Below are 16,104 nucleotides of genomic sequence, written 5' to 3'. Positions count from 1 at the left end.
AAATAATCTTCCAGAATATTTACAAGGGAAGTGTAAATCACCTCTACTTGGTATTGGTGGCATGGTTAGACTTCTTTTAAATCTGTGCACTGAGTTCTTAATGTGTTTTTTGAGGTCTATCAGTTGTGTTATGTAAGTATAGCAATCCATGCCAAAGTTTAGAAATCCAGTCTCTACACCTGCTCTTTACTGAAATAACTTTACACATATGAATATGTTGGTAATTCCTGCCTGATTTTTCCCCTAATTATTATTTTGAGTTCATAGTGTTTAGAATATTTAGTGCAAGTCTTGAAGTATCAGTGGCAAGAGAAGGCTCTGAGGAGATTATACCAGCAATTGTCATGTGTTTGTGAGTAATGGAATTTTCTGTCCTTGTCTTATTGTTCTTATTATAACGTGCTCTGAAATTTTACCCCATCCAAGCCAACAACACTGATGCCACATGGTGAGCTAAAGGACTGAGCTGGGGAGGTCTTTGGCTGTTTGTTGAAATCAAGTAATTCCTAGTAAGTTGTGGCTTCATATTAGCCACAATAATCTGTGTGGGTTACAGATCACAGCATTAGCTTGAAAATGTTAATGTCATTCTAAAAAGTTGCTTCGTGACTATTCTTTTTAAGGAAGACAAACTCTTAAGTTTCAATATGCAATAAAGGTGCACAGACAGTAAAACTGGTTATGCTGGTGCTTACTTTCCTTGTGCTGCTATAGTCACACTTGGAAACCTTTAGTGTCTTTTTCTTGTTTTGCAATCTGAATTATAGAAGCATGTCCTTATCTAGGTATTCCAATGTCCAGCAGCTTGTGGTTAATAGCTTTATCCCATGTTTTTATCCAAAGCCTTAAACATTTTCCATCATGTTTTTGATTAGGGCATGATGATTTTTGAGTCCCTTCCAGCCCAAACCATTCTGTAGCTGGTTGTGTGAAAAGAGGCTCTTCCAGTTTTTGGTCCTGATCCCATTTCTGTGAACAAAGCATGTCAGGAAAGTGCAGGGCAAGGAAAAAGGGCTTCACTCTCTTAAAACAGGTTTGCTCCCTTACTTTTTGGTGTCAAGAGTCAGAAATTCTTGCATGCCTAACAAGACTCAACTAGGTGAAAGAAAAGCACCTAGATTTCCATCCCAGATGATACCACCCTAAACAGGATACAGTTCACAGAAGTATAGAAATGACCACAAAGCCGTGTGCACTTCTGTAAGTCTTGTTCCTCTTTAAAGCTTACAACAGCTATTCAGTGGGGAAGTAACTTGCCATGCCTAGTGAATTTTATAATCATTGTGTCATTTGGAAGAGCTCAAATGTCACTGTAAGGAAATAAACAGGAAGAGGTACTACAGAGAAGCAATATGGAATGGAAATGGGCTAAGAGGATATAAATGTAATTAGCGAAACACATTTTCATGACTAGTAAAATTAGCACCCATTTATACATGTTATACACTTGAACCCTTGTTGACACCTGAGGCTGGGAAAATATATCTGCTAATCAAAACATGTAATTATATCCTATGAAGCTGAAGTAACGCACCGAATCCTTGCTCTTCATGGTGTTAATGATTTGTGAAACTCATTTACCCGATCACCTCGGTTTGTCCTTTCTTGCTGTATTTCTGTTCCCCAAAATAGTGAGGTCAGGGACATTATAAAGCAATTAAATATTAGATCTATGGAAGTGTGAGCATTGCATAAATTGTTAGATGGTATTGATATTAGAGAAGGTGCTCTCAATAGTGGGGAAAAATTCCCTGCTTATAAAATAAGCAATGCAAGATGAGTTATTAACTTGCTGGAGAGGTAAAATTCCTGTGGAGCTGTAATGTAGTTGGGATGGTTGGTAACGTGTAATTTCCCACTGGCATGACCTTACTTTGCTGTCTTCAGAGCCCATATCTGCATCTAATTGAAGAACATTAAGGTCTGACACAAACATAAAGGGGGAAAAAGTATAACTGATTGGCTTTTGAAGTGGTTTGGTCCTATACAGGAGAAGTACTGAGGAAAAATGGGATATAAAAAATGATCACTACATTTACATCGTGATATAACAACAGATGAATTTATTTTGGTTTATAGCCCAAATCTAAAGTAGCACTGTGGAGATGTGAGAGATGAATCAACTTAATGTAGAACAATTTATTTATTCTGGAAATGGTGAAGTGTTGCTTCAGTGAAAGGGGTGCTGCCATAGCCACGGACAAGTTCTCTTGCAGCTTTTGGTTTATGTGGGTAGGTAGCAAAAGTGAGAGTTGGGAGGGGGGAAGGGTGCAAGGAGGGTTTAGATAGAGTTTTGTGTTGATGAAAAGTACAACCAGAAATTAATTTATTCACAATAGCATTAAAATCATCTTTAGCTCTTGCAGTTCAACAAAATCTTCATACTAGTTAAATTGTAAAGATTATTGTAAAACAGGAAATGCTTCTGCTGTAGCATGGATGTTATCCTTCTTGATTAAGCAGCTCTGGCAGGTACTTTTAAATAACCAGTCCTAAATACTCTTTTTAACCACTTTGGGTTTCTATATCTTGCTGTCTTAAATGAACCAAACAAGAAGAGTTTTTATAACAATTCTGCTTTACCATTCTTCACTTGCACCAGTTTTACTGACATTCAATGGGAACGTTTAATTTCTATGAAAGATAATTAAAATTTAAAGCTGAATAAATATAGTATACATCATGTTTATTAATCCTGAGTTTCTGTGAAGAACAGTGTAGTATAAAAGTGAATTAACTAGTGCAGATATATTAGCTTATTTAGTATTAAGAGATTTCTTAGAAAACTGAATGTGCAGAAAATTTACTGCTTCTAATATTTGAAGGTAAATTAATTCAATGTATCATAGTTCTGTAGATATAATCTTCCTTTGTACCCTAATTTCACGTAAGGGACACTGTGGCAATATTTGCATGTTGTATTTGCTATATGCAACATAGTTACTGTCCTGAACTTCCCACTTAGAGGCATTGATCTCACAGTTTTAGATGAAGACTCATGGAACACCACAGATGTTTTGAAAAAACACACAATTTAGGTCAACAAAATTTATTTTAAAAAACCTGCTGTGCCTACCTTGAGGTAAGACTGGAGAGTCTAAATAAGTTATGAAATAAATAGAACTGGTATGGTAACATGTAATTCTACACTGAATCTGTACAAAAGACATCTAAAGCAGGAATGTTCTGTTAATTACAATTGTGCATCTACTGGAATTGTTGTAGGTGTTCTTTCAGTTTGTCCTGTTTGTGATGGGATATCTGGCAAATCCTCTAAGTAGTAACATTTACAGTAAAAGTTATTTCAATGTTGAGACTACTTTAGTTCTCCATTTTAAGTCCTTGGGTATGATTTCTGAGTATGAGTTTATAACTTGCTGTCCCTGTATACACTGCTTACCTCAAACCAGTGATGTGTAATGGAATTTGAATACCTGTGCAAGGAGTGGGCTGCTTGGACATTCAGAATCCAGGAGCAATGCCAGAGGAATTGGATGAAAAGCAGTGGAAGCTGAGTCACAGACTGAGCTCTCTTCAGAGGGAATTGTTGCCTGGGCTGCACTACTCGCACCTTAACACAGCAATGGTTGTTCATGCTTAGTGACATTTAAATTTAACATTTTTCCTTCCTTTATCAATTTATATTACCCAGTCATGCAAGAACGTATTTTTTTTAGGGAGGCTGGTTTTGCGCTCTCTTCTGAAGATTAAAAGAGCAAAGTGTCCAACACACAGCTTTAATCTGCTCAGTTCTGTGCCCGTGTTGTGCTTGGTGAGGCCATGCTGCAATGAAGTGCTTTATTTTCCTCCTGGAGTCAGCAGAGAGTGGCAGATGCTTTTAGATATTTTCCAGAGGAAGACCATTCTGTCATTAATTCAGTCATTTAAGTCAGGTGGATGAGACCTCCCTCTAAACACATCTCAGGAGTGCTTATTTCTCTCCTCTGACTGCAGAGAATAGATTTGGCTTATCTGTAAAGAACCTGGCCATGGTCCAAGTGCCTAATTCAGGTTAAGATCCCACCTCTATGGGTTCTTATTGCATGCTGGACTTGTTGACCAGCAAGTAAACAGCTTAAAAAGATTTTCTCAGTGTTAGATGGTGAAAGGAAAGGTCATAAAGATGAACTTTGAGACATTTGTTTGTGAAAGGACTGAGACATTGCTCTCTTGAGCCTTCCAGAACTGGTGTTTCACCCTTTTGTGAAGTATCACTGTCTGTGTGATTTGCCTGAAGGCCTCTCTGTGCCAGATGATATCTAGGGTTTGTCATGACTGACAATAAGAATTTGATATGTGGACGTTTTAGAAGTTCCAAATGCTTGTGATGGGGTCAGACCACCAAGTAATTGGGAGGGACTAGTGAAGATGTCAGAGTGCCCTTGGTTGTGTGATCAATGTTTGTGTGAGTTGATGATACTCTACTTGGTGAAGTTAATCCCGAAACACGTCCAGAGGTGAACTCTAGTGAATTTGCAACTTCCCCTGTGAAACAGAAGTTCTGCTCTGTCACAGTTCCAAGCTCTGTTTGCTGTCTCCTTCAGAAGAGTGCTGGTTTTACAGCTCAGTGCTTCATGTTGGAACAGGGTGAGCAGCTGTATGGATTTTCTCAGTGATAAACATAACTCTGTCCAGGAATGATCTAGGTTTAAATTCTAGGTTCAAAAACTTGCCTTTGCTCCCAGATGATTGAATACAGCTTTTGGCCATGGGTGACTAGTGGCATGTTTAATATCCCAAGTTAATGACCCAACCTGCATCAGAGGTGTTGTGATAAAAGCAGTGACAATTGGGGGATCACTGCTGGGCTGAGGCAGGTTTCCAGTGACCCTTCACTTGACTCATCTCCTCCTGTCTTTGTGTTATCTTTTCTTATTTGGCAGATATTACACAAATTGAAAGCAGAAAATTATTTCTTCTGACTGATATATCTTGGTCCTATGGCTACTACTAAAAAAGAAAGTCTAAAAAAATTACTGGCAAGTGAAAATTCTTATTATGTTCTTAAGTTTATCTCTTGTCATGTTTTTACATCAGCTGGCAGAGAAGCTGTGTGCAGTATTTTATACATGAGCATGCTTGCCTTCCATCCTAATGCACTCTTTGGATCTGCTGAACAGCAGGGGTGTGTTCAGGATTTGTGCCCTGCACAGAGAGAAGGCAGGAGCTTGCACAGACTGCCATGCCAGGAGTGCAAGGAAAGGAAATTCAGTCTCTGGACAGGGCCAGCCCCCTCCCACATTCTGAACTGAGCCCTAGTGTTTGGGCAACATCTAATCCTTGATCCAAAGGATGTGTGATGTGTCCAGTTTATTTACCTTGGAGGAATAAAATGCTCAGCTGCACCTATTACAGTCTGAATGTATTTCTTCAGGCCAGTCTTCTGATTCCTGGTCCTTGGAGCTTTTGAGTTGGTTTTTTCCCAGCTCTAACAGAATTGTAATGTTTGTTTTCTCACCTTCTTGGCTGTCTTTTCAAGTCTTTGATTCCATCTTTTCCTGGAGGTTTTGTAGTTTGTTGCTCCATTATGTGCAACATGGAGTGTGCAGTGGAAAACTAGCTGTGAACATGGGGTAGTTTTTGTAGGAACATCTAGATTGAGCCTTGGATTTCTGTTTACACCTAAGGTCATTCTTGTGTTATTTGTATTTTTTATCTCTGACTTCTTCCTGTGCTCCCACTCTTGCCTCCAGCTCTGCTTCTCTCCTCATGCTGGGATTGGCAATGAGACACTGTGCTAAGGCAGTTTAATTGCTCCTATTCGTACCCTAATGATTCTTCTCTTTTTTCTGAGATTACTCTGACCCATTTATTGCTTTGTTCTTCTTTATATGACATTTATGGACAATGATGGACACTTAAAAAATGGACAACCATTGAAAATTTTCAAATGTCAGCCTGTTTCAAATACTATTTAACACTTCTAAAGTTCAAGTCGCTACTTGGCCTTTTCTTGCTTTCTCTTTAATGAAGACTGAAACTTCTTCATTTTGTTCCCAAAAGCAGAAGCATTTGATGTAGATTAACACTGACTCTACTTTTCAGACACCCTTCTTCATCCCACAACGGATCAAATGTATAGGATCAAATGGCATCATTTTGATCAACTAAAATATTTGGAGATAAGCTGTCTGTGAACTGTCTTATGCTTTTGGCATTTCCATGGTAATAGATGTGGAGGAGGAGAAAATCTGACTTATACATGTTTTCCCAGTCATGATTTGTCATTATAAGTGAAGATTCTTTTAGGTAATGTAGTCAACACAATTAAAGCTAAAAGGCAAGTTTGGCATGATCCCAGTTTTTGCCTTTCTGAAATATTATTTATACAGAGTGAGATTACATGAAGTTCTTAATTGCCAGGATTTATAAAAAATAGTTCAGTAAGCACTGATATTTTACTATATACACAATTAATTTTGTATGATGCCATAGTTTTGGTGTGTGTAACAAAGGGCAGAGTGTTTTTCTGGATTTTTTTGTAGGAAGTCTGGGGATTCTGTGTAATAGCACTGTCTTGTGCTATGGTTTAGATGGCTTTTATCTATCCACTAGAAGCTATTTCAGGATAAATTGACAACCTGCACTGTGTCTTTTTACTCAATCACCTCTGTGTGCAGAGTGCCAGCAGTGTTTTCAGAGCAGCACTTATGATAAGGAAAAAGTAGGCATAAATGGGCTGCTGAGAATTTATTGGGAGTCCTCATTCTGTTGATCAGGAGCTCTGCCAACACAGCGACTCCTCTGCCTGTCTAGTGAGCAGGTAGAGCCTTTTCTAGCAGAGTATTTCTCCTCCTCAGAGATAAAAAGGGTAGAATGAACAGGAGCTGAGACAGCTTGTCACTGCTGAATCTTGTCCTGACAGCTGCCTTAGCAGAATGCATTTGATAAACTGTGATTGACAAAATACTTGAAAACTGCAGCTTAAAACTGAATTTCTGGAGAGTGTGAAAGTAGACAGGATAAAGTAAGAATAGTCTTGTGAGCACACAGAGCTGTCATCACGCACATAGCTCTCTTTAAATTTGAAAAATAGAAAGCTGTAGGGAAACCTAGACTGTCCTAATATAATTATCAAGATCATTACTGAAATTGAGCCTTCATTTGAAGCTAGGCCCTGTGCTTGTTTACTACACAAAATCTAATGTAATTTAATTCAGTGGTAGACAAGGGGCAAGACAAGCAAAAAGAAAATGAGCTATGGATTGCTGTGAACCTTTGGAGTCCATACATAAATTTTTAAGTTTTATGGTCCATTTTCATACTAAGAAAGAATTGGCAACAGTGGACCTGATTTCCCTGACTTTACATTTGTGGTCTGAGAACAATTAGTTTCTACTTACTGCAAATTAAGCTCATCATTTCCCAAAAAGAAAACCCTTTTAATGCATCTTCTCCATGATTGGAAGCACTCAGAGGGCTCTTTTGCTTAGGTGGGTTTTCTGCTTCATTTCAAATCAATGTAATCTCCTTAATAGTCTATATAGAATGTTATATGTCATTCCACAAAACTCTGAAAATTAATTACATCACTCCTGTATAAACACTGGGATGATTTTCTAAGTACTTCTGTGTATATTCAGTTGCAAGCAGAAGAAGGGGAGTCACTGCCAGGACTGCAGAGGGCTGTGCCAGCGAGCAGAGCACAGACTCTGTGGGCTGGAGTCATTACACTGCACTGCCACTTGATGCATTTGTTGGTATTTGTTCTATTTTTCATTTGCATTTAAATTCCTGGGAAGGGAAGATAAGATAGAGGTAAACAAATGATGTTTATTTGCTCTTCAGTTGAGCTCCTACTAGACATGTGACTTAGAGAGAGAAAACATTGGGGAAAAGAATGCCACAGCATCTTCTGCAAAGCATCACACCTCCATTCATTCTCCAGCAGACTTCAAAAGACACTTCCCTCAGGTTTTAATGAAAACATAAATCAACAGGGAGTAACTAAAATTACACTTAAAGTTAACAGGAAACTAGGTCAGTCACCACATGACTCAGTATTTGTAGCTTGGATAAAACATTGCAGTGTTTTTCACATCATAAATACCTTCTGGTAGAAGAGAAAGTATTATCTATGTTTACTTCCTATCCCCTTTGAGTCAGGGAGTGTAATGCTTTCTCTGTAACTGTGCACAGCATGAAGCTGTGATGTGTTTGGGTGTGTGTCTCTTGTCCAGGGCAGTTTTTCTGCTTTTTGTGCAGTCTGGGCGCTGAGGGCTCCATTCCATCAGGAAACAGATGAGTGTGTTTGCTGTCAGCCCATGGTGTGTGCAGAGGGGAGCAGCTGCCAGCACGTGTGAGGAAACATATGTTGTTACAGAAAAGAACTGAATTTATCTGGGTTTTTTCTGAGCATTACAGACTCTTCCTGCACTTTGTTGTTCTGTTCGTGGTGCAAACTTGGTTTTGGTGGTTTTTAGAATGAGCAAAAAATACTGAACAGAATAAACAGAAAAGTACTGGAGTGATTGATTTCTGTATGGCAGTATAGTGAAGACAAAGATGTTGAGAATTTCCTGAATAATCTCACAATGTAAATGGTAGGTGTGACCAGTAGGTGAAATGGATAAATATTGAGGAATTATGATGGGCTTTGAATTGTCTATTAAGATTCAGGAAAGTTATGTTAGTACAGCAGTGGACAATCCTGTGGAAAGATACCCATGCGATATTACAACAATGCAAACAAACATAACAAAATTGGGAAGCAGTGGCAAGTTTATCTAAAGAAACCAGAAAATATTGTCACTGCCACTATAGGAAGGTGTGGAAGGTCCATAAACATTGAACAATATGTTGAATTCTCATTCTTTCCTTTAAAGAATTATACAGTTGAACTGCAGAAAGTAGTGAGATGACTTAGCCAAAGTATGGCATAGTTTCCATGTGAAGTATAACTTTAATATTCTTCAGTGTAAAAACCACTGGTGACATAACTGAACATAACATAACTCTGCTGCGGTGAATGACATAAAAATGTGAAAAATGAATGATTGCTCACTGCCTGTATGGAAACTGTTCCACATGAAATTAGCAAATGGCAGATCCAAAATGAGCAAAAATCTACCTCCTGTACATTCAGGGCTTCTTGTCCCTAGATGTTGTAAATACTATTAATTTACAATGGCTCAGAGCCAGACTTGAGGAACTGATGGAAGAAAAATCCAACCAGAGCTGGTGAATAAAATTTTTAGGAAATTGGAGAGGCAAGCTCCTGGAGTTGCAGAGGATATTCTCAAGTATTACTTTCATGTGTTTATTCTAGTTTTATACCTTTCCCTGGGCTAGAGAAGTGATAGAATATCTTTGATGTGATTCACTACACATTGTACTTACATTCTTTATCAAAGAGTCCTGAGAATAGTTTTGTTTCAAAGCTATAGGTGAGCTCATTATAGAGGCTGAACAGATATTTGGTAGAGTTTGAGATAGAAATCTTGTTCTTCACATCTTTTTCCCCAGCAAAAACCACAGTGAAGCAGCAAGCTTGTCTTCTTGAGCGTTGTGTGTCAGTTCTTAGTTCCTCAAAATTGTTTACAGACACAGATGACAAATAAGATCTTACCAAATAAATTACTTCAGAACTGTAATTTGATTTTTTTTCACTAGTAGAACTTGCTGCAGAAAGACAAGAGAGATCAGAAAGTAAAAGTAGGTTTAAAGGTGGTTGAGGCTCATCAATTAATTAACTTGCCATAGCAGTTTAAAAACAAACAATAATTCTTAACAGTGAAGAACATAAATGAATAATGAGGAAGACAGATGCTGAAGTTATTACTTGAAGAGCTTTGTTTTGTTTTGTGAAGCACTGCTATTGCTAGAACACTGATGTCAATCACTTTCTTTGTGATTTTAGGAGCTTGCTTGGTTTTAAATGAGCAATGAGCTACAGAGTTAGAGGCAGACAGAGTATTGTAGTGTCTGTGTAATATTCAGGTTGCTGTAAAAATGAAGAGCAGCTACCCTTAGTTTTTCCCTAATTCTATAAAAGAAATGGTCAGAAAACGTTTACTGGTTGACTTATCCTCTCTTCACACTTTCAAGCTGAAAAATACATATCCTGAAATAAGGAGAAAAATTATTTTTATGGAATTACTTCTAGGATTTAAACTGATTTTAGTGTTCTTGATAAAAGTTCTTTAAGCAGTTTTGTGTGGTGCCAAAAGTGAGGAGAAAAAGCAGTGGGTGCCTAAATTAAAGTGTTGAGTGGTTTTAGTACAGTGCATGTGGTCTACTCTACATTTTAAATTTTGCACCTGACAGCCTCTGTTGTAAAATTTCATTTATGTGAAATTTTTCACCATATTTATGTAAGGATAACCAGTTTAGAGACAATTTTGATCTAAAACATAGTCATCGGCACAGAGTAAAGAGTTATTTGTGAGAGTCTTGCAGGGAAAGGTATTAAAGAAAGAGAAAGCAACCATAGAGAACCTTCAGTTGCTTCTTGAAACTTTTCTTAATTTTTAATAAATTATTCCCATCAGAGTTGGGACTTACATCTCCATAATTATTAAATCATGACTGGTAACTGAGTCATTGGTCTGTATGGGGTTACTGAGCCATTCCTAACAGCATGAAGTAATCGTTGTTGAATTGACCTTTACTTCAAAAGGCAAAGTAAAACCAGAAGGAAAAAAATGTTGGAAGTTTCAATTACAGTTTTACTTTTTGTGTGAGTCAATGACCATGTTGAATTAAGAGGCGGTTATGAATATTTTAGACATTAGGGCTTGGCTGTTCAGGGGAATCTGAGGAGATTTATCAAAATCACCAGATACACAGTGGCATGATCTTAATGTGATATTGTGAAATTGATTGACACTCCTATGTAGACATAATCACTTGGACTTAATAGGGCTGTATTTAATTCTTTTGGGAGATAAGACTAATAGAAATCATTTAATTTGACTTAACTGAACGTAAATTTCAAGTAGATTTATTTAATTTTGACTTCATAGCTATAACAGACTTCTACACAAAGCAATAGACACATCTCTGCATTTTAAGTACTGATCTGAATTATGCATGTCTCTGTGATTCCTATGGTACAAAGACATCCCAGTGCTTTTAGTGCTCCATGGGAAATGAAAACAAAACATTTAAGTATTTTTAATTTTAATTTCTGTGTTGTTGTCTCTAATGTGGCTAAATACTTGCTTTATTCTCTGCAAAAGACATGGATAGTGCCCTTGGAAACCCAGCTCCTGGTTCAGTAGATCTGTTGCTTGTCATACTGGTAACATTTAGGAAGTTTTAAATTGCAATGCAAGTAGAAACTTCTGCCTCCCATTTTATATCCTTACCTTTAGGCTGAGGAGAGAGAAAATGGTGTATTTGCTGTGGAGTGCATTGAACTAAAATACATTTTCAGATATCCTTGAACTGCACTGGAGCATTTTCCTTTGTAGTGTTTGTCAATTCTGCAGGAACGTTGAGTGGTGTGTTAACGTATTATTTTGTGGAAGTATACTCTTAAATATGTCTTGTGGGTGTTTTGCATTGGAGAATAATTGTGCTTGAGAGCTGCCAGTACACTCTGAAGGTAGAGCTTTTTGAGCCTAATTGAGTTGTTGAATGTGCTTCGGAGGAGAGAAAACCGAACACAACTTTCACAAAAGATCAAACAAAACATTGGATATAAAATGTGCAATAGAACATAATGGAGTAATACAGCGGAGAGTAATTCTGCCAAGACAATATGGGAAGAGAAAAATTGTGTGGCCTTTTTGTTGCAGAGCAGTTCTTATTCCCACACCTTTGTGCACAACTTTTGTATTACTGGGGTATTTTCTAGCTGGAGGTGGTGTGCACAGAGGTTGAGTGCTGGGTGAGCACCATCTGCCCACCAGGCATGGTCTGAAGCATTAGGGTAGAGTGTGATGGGGAAAAAATCCTCTTTTTTGAGGGCAGAGTAGAGCATTAACCTGTCTGGTACTGAGAGACTCTTCTATGGGGTTTGTCCTCTTCCTCACTCATCATAATGATGGGCAATAATCATTGAGCAAATAACAATGAAAATGCACTGAGATAGCAGCAGAGGAGAAAATTCTGCTCACAGAAAGTGGTCAGTAAAAAGGAAATCAGAGATATTTAGGACAGGTCTCAGCCACACAGGTGTGACAGGAAAGGAGCAAGGGTTTATTACTGGATGTTTTTGTGTAAATATGGGGAGGGAGGGAAAGCAGCTTGAGAAATTTAGGCTATTTATTTGTAAGGCTTTTTTTCAAGGTTTCTGAAGTGCTACTTTATAAAAATAAACCAGCTTTTTATTGTATATTACTAGTAAAAATTGGGTTATGCCACTTTGATAAATAGAAGAGGAAAAATGAGAACAGAGCTTAGGAGGATGTTTAGGCTCTGGTCATGTTTAATGTCCCACAGTCATTTTTTAGATCAATGTTGACATAAGACTTAGGGGTGGAGGAAGCAACTCTTAGAAAAAGTAAGGAAGTTCTCATATGTACAAAAAAAACCCCAAACAACCCAACCATAAACAATGTGCTGTCATCTGACAGGGTGGAACACATCTAACATGATTGGTTACCCAGCTTTTAGTGATGCCAATTGGAAAATGCTAAACAGCAAAATGCCAGAATACCTGTGAGCTGATAAGATTGGAAATTAATACTGCATAGCAGGAAGCATTTATTTAAACCATGAAGGGGAGAATTTCAAAAGTGGGAAACAACTGGGGATGAGGGGAGAGGAGTGATGCTTGTTCCTGGATTGCTGATGGCTGTGGGTGGTTGGAAGGACAGCTCAGAAGAGGGATTAGAACAAAGAAGAAGAGGATATTTGGGTATTTGACAGCCTCTTTCCTGGGACAGAGACGTGTCCTGTGGGGCCAGGTGTGCTTTGCACTGGGATCCTGGGGAGCAGAACCTCTGGCTGCAGGTGTCCAGATGTGCTTCCCAGCTGTGGGAGGGAATGGGTTCCTCAGAGTGGCAGCTGCCCTGGGAGCCTGTTGGGCTGGGAGGGAATTTAGAGAAATATTTAAAATATGCAGAAGGCAAGGAGCTGGTCCAAACACTGTATTCCTCATGGGAGGGCAGGTCAGGAATTGCAGTGGCTGTTTTCTCAGTTTTCAAAAGGTGCTGCCAGGATTGATACTGGTATCAGAAATCACCTGTAAACTGGGGCTTGAGGCAGCAAACTAAAACTGCTGCTCACTCATCTTTGAAAGGCAAGGACAGAAAACAAGTTCCTTTCTCCCTGCCAGTTACTGTGGGAGGAGTTGTGTTTTAAGGGAATGTAGAGGAGGAGCACAGGAAATCCACACAGGTTTTACATTTCCAGATATAGCTGTGGTGTCTGATAGGGACTAAAATTAACTTAATGTTCTAAAGATTTACTTACAAAAGATTTTCTTTTCCTAATTTTTGTTAAGGCCAAAGATTGTAGGTCATATTCTTCTCTTTCCTGCCGATAATTGCAAAATCCATTACTGTCCCTTCAAGATGTTTTTTATAAAAGGCTGTACTAAATCTGAATAAAAGCCTAATAAGTAGATTAGTTAGAAGAATATTCCTCCTGAGGATGGTTGATTCCAAATGTAGCTGCTAGAGATAACCCTAAATGCAATTAGGTTTAACTCCCTGTGAGTGTCAAAGGAAGGTAATACCCATGGAGAGTTCCCTTCAGATGACACTATTTTAAAGTGTCTTAACATTGAAATATTCTTTCCTTTGGGCATTGGTGACAATTTGTTTGTTTTTTGATTTCTGGAGTAACAGTGCTTGGCAACTTGGGCTTTAGCCATTAGTTTTAGGTGCTTCCCAAAAAAGAGGGATGGTTCAGCTTCCTTGGCTGAGCAGTTTGTTGTCCTCATCTGTGCCCTTTATAAGGATAAAATATCCCAAGGTGGCCACAAGCAGGTGGAAGAGAAAATAGCAGATTCAGTAGCATACACAAGCTTAAAGGGTAATGTGATAAAATGTCAATAGATGAGTTGTTGATGGATTAATTCTGGTTTTCCTCATAAAAGAGAAATGAAAGCTAAAGCTTGTATTAAAACAGAAATAGAGACATTAAAGATTTTGAAACTTTTCATATTATGGGAGGGATGTAACAGAAATAGTATAATTGCAAACTACTAAAATGGTTTAATTTAGCTGTGAGTACTGCAGAAGAATTGCAGTGTATTTAAGAGTTTGGTTCCAGCTTCACTTAGAAAGAGAAAAGGAAAAAAGCTTCACAAAACATTTCCATTATTTCCTCTTTGATATATTCCTGCACATGCATGTGTTTAGTTATATTTCATTTCTCCCATTTTTTAAAATATGAAAACAATACCAACTTTTAGTATTTTGCCTCGGGGGAAAATTGCTGGTAATAACAAAACAAGAAATTTGCAATAATTTTTTATTTATCAGCTTTTTTACATTCATAACCACAGTGCTCTGCCCTTCACATTTCTTTGCTTGACTTGGTTGTTCTTTGAATGATCTTTCTTGTTAAGTGTTCCCAAAAATCTTTTTTTTTTCCTTTCTTGTTTTTAAATCAGAACTCTGTACCCTAAAAGTAAAGCTGAAATAATCAGATGTGAGCCAAAGTATGCAAAAATGTCTTACAATTGTACCTTAGCAAAACTTAACTTCATGTATGGCAGGGAGACATTGAGCCAGTTCAGTAAATTCTGCCTGGTTTTTATTGTTTGTAACTTGTCACTTGAAATTCCTTTACCTTCAGAGAAGAGATGTAAGACTCGGGATCTGTCATTCTTTCACATTCTTGCACTTGAAGCAAAGCCTTTTTGCTCCTAACAAATATCTAATTTGTTGTCTAGTGTGCAAAGTGATTTGTTTTCTATTGTTTTGGTCAGCTCTTTTTTATTTGTGTCAATGTGTTGCCTTTTTTTCCTTGTATATAATAAATTGCTGTGTTTACAGAACACATTTTCATTGTTGATTTGTTGGGTGAAAGGTTAAATTATTATCTTATAAATATTATGAAGGATTTGAGCATGAGATGCACCAAGTAAAATTATTTTCCAGTGAAAAACAAGAATTAGAGTGACCATACATTAATTATTGGTCTTCTGGTCTTGCTGGTTTTTGCAAGGAAAATCATGTAAATAAATAAAAATAGGTTTTATATTTCCTGTTTACTACATCTGAAAATTTTCCTAATGTTATTATGAAATTCAATAATACTTCTCAATTGATTTCAAGCTTTTCAAATGTAAGAGGACTCCTTGATTATGTCATGTTTTCAAAATCCAGGATTGTTTCAGTTCATTTTTTTAGTCTAAGAGAGAGTAAATTCAAAAGTAAAGGGGTTTTTTTGTATGTAAGTATTAAAATCTGTTTTCCTAAAGATGAAGAGTTTTTATAAGACAGAAAAGAAAAAATAATCTCCTTGCAACAGTAGAGTTTCACTGGTTCCTGTCTAGTTGAGATTTAGCAGAATAAGCTTGATTATGTTGAGAGTCAATGTAAAAGTAATAATGCTGCTGCAATAAACTGTAAGAAATTGTTATTACAGCTGAAAGTGTCCATTTTCCAAATTTATCTTAGGAGTCTGTTTTTACGGAACAAAAATGATCTTTTAAAAGGGTGTAGTGATATGTATTTGACTATAGGAGTAATGGATAGTACACTGCAAATAAATCAGTGTGAACTTAAGCACCTCCTGTACAGCCTGGATGGAAACTGCTGGCCTTTGGGTCAAGTTCTACCCAAAGAGAGATTTGAGAGAGATTTTTATGCACTCAGGCCTTTTTGTGGTTAATGATGCTGAGAGTGGGTATATGGACTGCCTACAAAGCAAGATTGCACCAAACCTCTGCTACTCAATCTGCCTTTTTATGCCATTGATAACAAGATAAAAGAATTCTCGATCTCTAGATAATGAAGAGTAATGTGTTTTACTGACTATTGAGGAATGCTTTGGGTGGGAGGAGGTGAAACATTCTATTGGTTGTTGTACCAAAGATGAATGGAATGGAAGAAGAGGAGGAGAGCCATCTCTAAAATGTTATTTGTTTTATTTCATTTAGATTTTCACACACACCTTTCTGAGAAATTGAAAGACAGACAGACAAGCTGGCAGCAGCTGGCTGAGACAAAGAACTCTCTAATACGTAAGGTTTTTATTTTG

At 37.5% G+C, this 16,104-nt stretch overlaps 1 protein-coding gene across 12 annotated transcripts in view; it reads left to right on the top strand.

The window, feature by feature from the left end:
- TENM2 (teneurin transmembrane protein 2) overlaps positions 1 to 16,104 on the top strand; it is a 615,620-nt gene that overhangs the window by 308,156 nt on the left and 291,360 nt on the right. For 8 of the 12 annotated variants that reach the window (XM_063168604.1, XM_063168603.1, XM_063168600.1 and 5 more), the window contains one exon: positions 16,004 to 16,087. The exons of the other annotated variants lie outside the window; for them this stretch is intronic. In XM_063168604.1, coding sequence (XP_063024674.1) covers positions 16,004 to 16,087 — 84 coding nt within the window. The remainder of the gene's footprint in view (positions 1 to 16,003; positions 16,088 to 16,104) is intronic. 12 annotated transcript variants of the gene reach the window in all.

Source organism: Melospiza melodia, chromosome 14 (genome assembly GCF_035770615.1).
Source record: "Melospiza melodia melodia isolate bMelMel2 chromosome 14, bMelMel2.pri, whole genome shotgun sequence".
In the NCBI taxonomy this organism is placed as follows: domain Eukaryota; kingdom Metazoa; phylum Chordata; class Aves; order Passeriformes; family Passerellidae; genus Melospiza; species Melospiza melodia.
Note: the sequence above shows the minus strand (reverse complement) of the source record. Positions and strands in the feature narration are given on the sequence as shown.